Here is a 10000-nt window from a genome sequence, read left to right as displayed (position 1 = left end):
ATAGGTTCTGTTTCCAAATCTGTTGTGTCTTGGGAGCTTTTGAAACATTTACGAATCTTTTTCTTTGATTCAGTGGTTCGTAGCGAAACAAAGCTTCATTAGCGTTTCGAAACATCTCAAAAACTCCTAACTCCACGCTTGTAATTAATTAAATAAAATAATAACTACATATAATGATTTAAGTAAAAAATATTGTGTTTACCAAAGACCTTTTTTTTCAGACGTTTAGCCAAAAAAAAAAAAAAAATCAAAGCAGCTAGAAGAACTCGTTACAGGAGTTTGGCCTTGAAAAATACATCATCCCTGCAGAACTTAATCATAAACTCAGAAATGAAATGATGATTTAACCCAAATTTGAGGTTGCATAAGAATGCAAATAAAGCAGCACAGTCTGTGTGAAATGAAAGGAGGACACAGAGGACACAGGCACAGCTAGCAGGTTAAAATATTAAGAAAACAGTTTCTCCACACATAAATATCAAAGTCCCCTCATTCTGCTGTTCAATATATTCATCACTTCTTCGCTTGATGGGGCTGTTCTGATAAGCAGGTGCGTAAAAAAGTCTTTCCATTTATAAATGACAGAGCGAAGAAAGAAATGAGCGCGCAGTGGCCTCTGGCCTGCAGCTGAGATGAATAAAATCCACCTGCAACATCATTTCTCATTTACACTTTCTGCTCCTTTTTATGTTTCTTTGTTTTACAGCCAGGGACAGAGCACAAACTCTGCCTATATATATATATACATTTGTGTGTTTTGATTTTTTTTTCTTTTTTATTTTCAGTTGAAGTACTAAAATAACAAAAAATAAATAAACCAAAACACGAAAATTGAATACAAACAATGCAGATACAAAAAAAAATGACTAAAACTTTAACAATGTTAAAATCACAACACAGAAAGATACAATCTTATTCAAAATATTATCAAAAATAAAATATATAGCCTAATAAAATAACACCAAACTGAACTTAGATTTACATGTAGTGCTGGAAAATAGATTATATGTGTCCCTGGAGCACAAAAGCAGTCTTAATTATCATTCAATTAGTCATTCAGCAGAAACATATGTCCAAAGCAACTTAAAACTGAGCAAACATTGCAACCAATTTATCATACAAATTTGAAGTAGACACTGCCAAATTAAACCAGATTAGATGCAAAAAAAGTAAAGAAAGAGAGAACAAGTCGACTTTTTTTGTGTGTTTCAGCTGTCTGCAGCACAAAAGTACTTGCTCAAAACAACCTCACAACTGCTCGCAAATGGCCAGCGAGCGACAAAATCCACTCACAGATGGCCGCTTTTAAAGCCACACTCCCTAAACTCAGCATTTGGTTCCTTTTTGAAGAATATTTCTGTCTTGGCTTGCAGAGGTTCTGTGAATAAACGTCTTCAAGCCAACTCCGAGTATCACATAACAGTTTCCGGAGAGCAGGAGATCAACATTATTTCCTGCAAAAGAACGAAGGGGGGAAAGAATAAAATCTTTGATGATGAGTTATGTGCTGGGTTCCTGTGGTGAAATGTGGGCGACAGCTGGGACGAAGGCTCTGGGGTGGAACGCTGTCACGACGGAAGGGAAGCGTCTTTAGTCCAACTGTTGTTCCCAATCTGATGGGGAAATGAAATATTTGCCATGTCACTTCTCTCTTTCTACTCTAATGCATTCCAGCACAACAGTCCCGCACGATCTGAAAACACGTCTATTCTTACCAAATCAAAGCAAAAATGAGCACAAAGGAATAAGAACATTCAATCTACATTATACAAACAAGATTGCACATAATATGCATAAACAGAAAAGTAAGGTTCATTAGTTCATTAGTGGAAACAAAGCAGGAGCCCTGACTTGTCCTTCAACACTTCAGTCAGTATCTCCTCTCACATCTCTGTCCAAACAAAGGACAAGCCGTTCCCCTCTGTTTCTATTGCCATCTACTGGTGTCCCAGGAGCATTTCTGCAATGACATCATTCAGACTGGATCTGTTGTAATGCAGAGCACATCCTACTAAATGGCACAAGCATTTTCTCACATTGTGAGGAGTGATCGCCTTGCTTCTGTAAATGGTCAGATGCTAGTCTGTTATTTCCAAAAGACATTTATGTGTACAGCTGCCTGGTACAGACATAATAAACACGGCTGTCAAATGACTATTTTCCATGAAATTAGAAGATTTGCCAGTGACATGCATTTTTGTAAAATCTTAAAACTGTATATTTTCATTGTGTTCTCAAACTTCTTGTGTGTGTGTGTGTAAACTCTGGCCTATAGCAATTAGGTCAGCAGCAATATGCATATTTTTGTCAATTGCAAATGTTTGTGAAAGATTCTGCTTCTTTACCTTTAGGTGGTGAAAGGCAATTTGAAGGCATGAAATCTAGCCTGTATAATGGGATTAAAGCGTTCAGTCGGATGTTTTGCTACTATGGGTTTCAAAGCCGCCTGCATTTCCATATTCATAAGGAACATAGGATTATTCAAATTTCTTCAGTAAATCGGAAGTAATTTGCCACATGACAATTTGACTTACACTTTTATTAAGAGCGGTTGCCAGCGTATTGGTCATGTCGTGTGCTCAGTGAGAGGTGAATTCACATATTCTGGAAACAATTTCCACTGCGCCTTCAAAAATTGTGAAATGATGTAAATCTCAGGCTTTCAGCAGTGCATACTGAAGAGACAATACAACTAATGCTTTAAACATGTAGATGGCGCTCTTCTCTTGTACAGTGTCCTGTAGTTCATCATCATCATCATCACAGGTAAAAATCATTCAGTATTTTAGGCCACTTAATAAGCAGTGCAGCTGTCAAAGAGAAACCATTTGTTTGTAAGTAATGAAGTGAATGCTGAGAGAAAAAAAAATCTCTGGGTCAAATTTAACACCAAATTTATAAATAATAAAAAAAAAAATTAACATTTTGCATAAGATTTGCATTGCATTGTTTTGACAACTATCCCATCATATTTTCATTGCCATAATGTAAAAATTATTTAAACATGTTTTTTTTTTTTTAAATAAACGGTCTATAATTTTTTACGAAAAATGTGATTTCTTATTTAATATTTTCAAGGTAAACTATGATGAAGGATGAATGTGATATGATGAATTTATATGTTAGTAGATGAATGGTTCTTGAAGAAGTAACTTTGTAGCTGTGCAGTCGATCAGCCTGACGTGCAATAGGCTGGTATAAAACTGCAAATTAATTGACGGACTTATGAATCTACGAATCATGCGATATCGGAGTGAAAATGACAGAACCACATGACTAAACATCAGCGAAGCACTGCCTAATTGGCTATATCCAGAGGCAGGCTTTATCTTAGAAAATCGCCCTGGCCACAGACCCAGCCATGTTCGCCAGTAAGGGAGCAGGTCGGTCAGAATTACATTTATATTTACTAGGGATGGGACGGTTCACTGAAAAAACCGAACCGCTCGGTTCTCCATACACGGTTCGGCACGCGCTGGGACCGCTGTTCAACTTAAATCTGACAAAGCATCTGTAATATGGTTTAAATAAATAACACGTAAAACAAACAGGTTCAGATAATATATGTTTCTGTTGATGTTGATGCATGCATTCTGGATTCCCAGACATTACAACAACAGCAATGAAAAAAAACAAACTGAAATACGAACACTGGATCAGTGCATTCTCTTAAAGTGACAGTCTTTATATGAATCGAACAGCAACAACAAAGAAATCACTCACTGCTCTTGATTAAAAAGCTTTTTTAACTTTAATAAAGAATAATCTTTCATTTATAGCCCAAAATGCAATGCTGTTTTACATTTGATTACTTTATTCAATTTCTGTACCTAAAAATGCAAGACCTAGGCCTACATAAAAAAAAAAAAACTGAAAGTCAGGTTATTTTATTTGTATCTTTACTCTATTGTATTTATTTGTGCTGTTGCTTGTAGTTATAATATTCTTAATAATATATATATATATATATATATACCGAAACCGTGACTCTAAAACCGTGAAACAAACCGAACTGTGAAAAATTTGTTCCACCCTAATATTTACAAAATCATTTGGCAGACGGACGCTTTCATTCAAAGCGACTTACAATAGATAAAATCTATAAAAAATAAGTAATAGCCTATATATATTACAAATGTATATAATGATAGATGTTTTAAAAGAGCATCTTAATGACAAACTAGCACACTGTTTTACATATGGGGATACATTAGTGCCAAAACATTTTTAGTGCCAAAATTTACCAGAAATTTAGATTTTCCATTTCTAGCCTACAATATGTATCCTGCTGTACAATGCTTATTTGTTTTGAAGGTGATGAAGGAAGCCACAGTAGCACTAGTGCTGTTCGTGCTCCTGTTGTTGAACAAGAGAAGGTGGACAGTTCAGCTTTTGAGTCCGAGCAGGAACCTTCAGCTAAAGTTTAAGCTATTAGCAAAACTAAACATGCTGGCTATACTCTTAGAAAAATGTATATATATATGCTATTCCTTTAAAATACTATATGTTACAGTTTTTCTCAGTCACTTTGGTACATTTCTCAGATCAGAATTGAAATTCTCAAAACTACCTGTTCAATTCTCACATCATTGTGTCACTTGTGCACATCAAAAAAGCAGTTTCTCATTTCTTTGAACAAGTTGCAAATGCTTTGGTACATTCATGCAAATGATTATGTACAATTCTCTGTTGTTTCCTACATTATCAGTTGTTAATGTCATGTTGCTCAAAATGTATTATATAGTTTTCTGTGCAACAGTCTTACCCCCCCCCCAAAACATCGGGTCTTTAGTTCATCGTATAAGCCATTAAATGCAAAATGGTTAATCTAGTTGTCATAAACTGCCAAGCACACTTTTTATTTTTATTTTTGCACATTATTATTAGACTATTTGTCAATCTGGCATGAATTGTGCAAGTGAATCTTTGCTAATGAAGAGAATGTAGATGATAAACCAATGATAAACCATTTCTCTGAAATAGCTCAAAGGTTCATCTCATGAATCTTCAGTTGGAAAGCTTATACTGTATAGACAGAGGACAACACAAGAGTTACACATTCTGAAAATGGACTTATTTTCATCTTTGTGCCCATATTTATTTTTTCATTTCTATATCACAGTTACATTGTTTTTTTTACAGTATTATAATTTTTTGGGACAGACCACTAGTAAAAGTGTAATTGGGAATTCTATCCAGTCTCTTTCAATCAATATCCCACATACAGTAATGTGTAAATTTCTACTTTTGAAATGGATATATGGCATACATAAGCATATGGCATAGTGTTCAATACAGTAACTGTCATCCAAAATGTTGCCATAGTTTACATCAGAACATCTCTCTAGAGTACACTGTTATATTGACAACAAGACTAAGCGATTTGACTGTCTTATCCGTAAACGTATGCCCCGTTTCCACCGCAGGAACTTTCCCCAGGAACTAGGGACTTTGGCCTGGTACTTGGTGTGTTTCCACCGCAGGAACCAGGAACTAAATAAAGTTCCGGGTAAAAAATGCCCCTCAGAAAGTCCCTGCTGGCGAGGTGGTACTTTCCAAAGTTCCTGAACTTTCGGGGGCGGGACTTGGCCGCTAAACATCCTGATTGGTTGAGTTCACGCAGCATTGGTTGAGTTCAACCACCATTTATTCGGATCAACATTTTCAAAATATTACTGTTATTGTGTCATGAAATGTAATTTTAAAGGTATTTCAGGCGAGAATGTAGTTGTTTAAAACTCAAATCTGTGGTTTATTTGTAAAGACAGCGTCTATTTAAAAATGTGTTTCGCTGATCTCGGAGACGGTGAGCTCGACGCGATCAGCGAGAGCTCAGTCCTCATCTATCCGCCGAGAAGCAGCCTCACCTCGGCTAGACCTGATGTGTGCCGCTGGCTCTGATGTCTCTTTAGTGGTTAAACATAAAATATAATTCAGCTGCGGGGTAAATCTAACAGGTTTTCTTTGGTCTGTATTCAATTTATCTATATGTTAAAATGAAAATAAAAAAGGCACATCTATATAATATTTCGTTTCATTGTAATGGCTGTATATCCCTGAACTAAGTACATTTCTGCAGCTGTTATTATGTTTAAATGAAAACGAAAGGAGGCAGTGGTATTTGATATCCTATTTCGTTTTATTGTAAATATACTGAGAGGAAAATTGCAGAAGCCAAAGCGAGTTGAGTTCACGCAGCATTGATTGAGTTCAACCACCATTTATTCGGATCATGTTCAAAATATTACAGTTATTGTGTCGTGAAATGTAATTTTAAAAGTATTTCATGTGAGAATGTAGTTGTTTAAAACTCAAATCTGTGGTTTATTTGTAAAGACAGCATCTATTTAAAAATGTGTTTCGCTGATCTCGGAGACGTGAGATCCACGCGATCAGCGGGAGCTCAGTCCTCATCTATCCGCCGAGAAGCAGCCTAACCTCGGCTAGGCCTGATGTGTGCCGCTGGCTCTGATGTCTCTTTAGTGGTTAAACATAAAATATAATTCGTTTTGGGTAAATCTAACAGGTTATCTTTGGTCTGTACTCAATTTATCTATATGTTAAAATGAAAATAAAAAAGGCAAATTTATATAATATTTCGTTTCATTGTAATGGCTGTATATATACACATATCCCTGAACTAAGTACATTTCTGCAAGAAAAGCATGGCTTTTCTTATCACTGCTTCGCTGATGACACCCAACTCTACCTCTCATTCCAACCAGATGACCCGACGGTAGCTGCTCGCATTTCAGCCTGTCTGAGTGACATCTCTAGCTGGATGAATGACCATCACCTTCAGCTTAACCTTACGAAGACAGAACTCCTGGTGATTCCAGCTAACCCATTGCTTCATCACAACTTCTCTATACAGCTGGGCTCATCAACCATTACTCCTTCGAGGACAGCTAGAAACCTAGGAGTTGTGATGGATCATCAGTTAAGCTTCACAGACCACATTGCTACAACTACCCGGTCCTGCAGGTTTGCCTTATACAACATTAGGAAGATTAGACCCTTCCTGTCACAGCAAGCCACCCAACTTCTTGTCCAAGCGCTTGTTCTCTCCAGACTGGACTATTGTAATGCTCTCCTGGCTCTTCCTGCATGTACTGTCAAGCCTCTGCAATTGATCCAGAATGCAGCAGCGAGGGTTGTCTTCAATGAGCCAAAAAAAGCTCACGTTACTCCTCTCCTCATCAGGTTACACTGGCTACCAGTAGCTGCTCGCATTAAATTCCATGTACTGATGCTAGCCTTTCCTGGGAAAAAAAGTTCCTGGGAAAAAAAGTTCCTGGTACAAATGTTCCGGGTAATTTCGGTGGAAACGCGGCATATGACACAAGGACTTGTCATTCGATGGCACTGACATGTTAATTGACACAGATATTTATTTTTGAGAGATGAACTAAGGATTTTGAGCAAGAGACTGGCTTTTGCAGGTAATCCATGGTGTTTTGCTATTTGTACGAGTTGTTTTGAGGAATGCACTTACTGTTTTGCAAATTTTGAGTTTGATTCGAGAAATGTACCAAAGCAACTGAGAAAAACTGTAATATATGCATTGCATTGTCCTTTTTGCATTGTTTTGTTAACTTTCCCATTCCTAACAAGCCAAAAATAAATTTATTATTTAAATAAATAAATAATACATCTCTTTATGTTCAGTTTACATACATATAATTTACATATAAATAAATAATTATTGTTTTTGTTTGATTGTTTTGCCCATTTTAAACAATTTTCATAAAATAGGCTTCTATGCAAAATGTGATTTCTTAATCTGCATTTTGGGGGGTTGTGGGGTGAAATAGGCCTATGACCCGAACATGGCAGTTTTCATTAGATTTGCCAAGTTCCTGATTTTGAAAGAATTATGTTAATATATGCATGGTCCTTGAAGGGGTAACATGAATTTCTCATATCTCTTTTGTATCTTCTATGCTCTCTCATTTGTGTGTTCCCTATCTCTGTGTCTCCGCGGCCCGTTCAGTCAGTCTTTGAGTGGCTCTGAGCTGACAAGAGGCCCAGCCCGTGCCAAAAGAGACGGTTATATGATGCACAACAGGCAATACGTGCGAGAACGCACAGGAAAATGGGACAGCATCTCTCAAATCCCCCATATGAAAGAGTCTCTTTTAATTTGCTCCTGCGCTCTAAATATTCAATACAAAATTGATGGCAGTCTCAGATCCATAATGCAATCAGTGCTTTGAGCGATATCACATTATACATCTGTATTCAGCTGGCCTACATCTGCTTTTGCGGTTATAATTCCATCGAGAGCCAATTACAGAGAATGTGTGTATAATTCAAGTGTATCCTAATAGACTAATTAATTTTGCATTAAATAATGAAAAAAATATGTCATGCATTTCATTACTGTAAGTGGTCTTTGCTTAGCAAATCTTTTCCTACTTTCTCTTGCTGACAGTGTGTGACAAGCCAGAGATTTGATATTCCAACTCTGGCTTTTGGAGATTTCTCAGCATGCCTGCGATTCTATTCCTGCCGTTAGATGAAGATCAGAGAGCCAGAAAGATGAGAAAAACATCCCCACGTCACACAGGAAGAATTCAATCCTATAATAATTGAAGGATATCATTAACTCCCAAACTCTGATTTCACTTCAACAACAAATAAACAAGTCTTCGACTTGCCAATCGATCTGCAGAAACAGCCCAGATGAGCTCGTCTTTAGATCGCAGACAATTACTGAACAATGTTTCATTCAATAATTAACAGCTCAGGCATATAATTATAGAAAGCCACCAAATCTGGTAGTGCTTACATTTTGAATGGTGTAAACAAGACGAGACGTCTACTGAATATTATATTTCAATTATGTTTTGAGACTCTTAATTGACAGAAAAGTGAGGGTTTTGTTTATATCTATCTTGTTTAGTAAATTGAACACATATGTACACCACTGGTCAAGTTTTAAAAAGTACAGTAAAAAAAAATTACTGTTTTCTATGTGAAGTTATTTTAAAATGTAGTGTATTTCTTCAATGCAAAGCAGAATTTTATAATAACATTTCACATTTTACTGTATTTTTTATCAAATAAAAGCACCCTTGGTGAGACTTTGTTCAAAAACATAAAACTTCATCTAGTGATCTGCTCAGTTCGATTTGTTCATACTTCCTCAGTCACTCATATATGAGTAAATTAATACATTTTTGCCTGAATCTATTATATATATAATGAGTAAAAGTTCAGATATTGTTATAAAAAGTGTAATAAAAATGCTTAAAATATAGAAATAAAGTACAAATAAATAAATACATTTAGCTGATGTTTTTGTCTGCCAAAATAAAAGTGGGTTACGTATAGACAACATCTAGTCATGTGACAAGAAAAGCAGAGAACAGGAAATGACATCATCATAGAGGCCCACAATATTCCTGTCGGCTCACATGATTTTGTATCAAGGTCAGTCATTTTCTTAAAATATCAACAAATTTGATCTTTTTATGACATGTCAAGGTCATTTTTACATCTGTAAGTCAATCTAGATTTAGAAAGTCATAATTATATATTCTGAAACCTTGAAGATAATGGTTGGGTTCACACACACACACACACAGTCAGCATTTCACAATTTTCTTTTTTTTTATTATCCTTTATTTTGCTTGTCCAAGAAGCATATACAGTGAAAAGATAAGTAATATATTATAGTATAAAATGATAATAATAAATAGCAAAATATGTTCTACGACTTGAATGCAGCTCTGCTATGACGAACATGTTTAAAATACCTGAACTAAGCATCATTTAGTTTTAATCAAGATTAGACTGAACATTTCAAGTTTCATTTGAAAAGCTGAAGATAAAATACGAGTTTAAGAAAATTGTAGGCTAATAAAAGAGCAAATAATTTGGTCTTTTTATGACATGACAAGTTCAGTTAGACCTCTTTATGATGCTCAGAAAAACATAGACAATTAACATTTTTTGAAAATAATGATCAGGTTCACTCACACATAGTCAGCATGAT

General features: G+C 35.8%; 1 protein-coding gene across 1 annotated transcript in view; it reads left to right on the top strand.

Moving 5' to 3' along the window:
- Nucleotides 1-9364: 9364 nt before the first annotated feature.
- The window catches only part of pcdh8 (protocadherin 8), a 14463-nt gene continuing 13827 nt past the window's right edge, over nt 9365-10000 (top strand). Inside the window, exon 1 of the mRNA XM_059500681.1 lies at nt 9365-9435. Coding sequence (XP_059356664.1) covers nt 9420-9435 — 16 coding nt within the window. The 5' untranslated portion in view covers nt 9365-9419. The remainder of the gene's footprint in view (nt 9436-10000) is intronic.

This window comes from Carassius carassius, chromosome 19 (genome assembly GCF_963082965.1).
Source record: "Carassius carassius chromosome 19, fCarCar2.1, whole genome shotgun sequence".
NCBI classification, from domain to species: domain Eukaryota; kingdom Metazoa; phylum Chordata; class Actinopteri; order Cypriniformes; family Cyprinidae; genus Carassius; species Carassius carassius.
The sequence above is the reverse complement of the archived record's forward strand: the minus strand, read 5'-3'. Positions and strand labels throughout refer to the sequence as shown.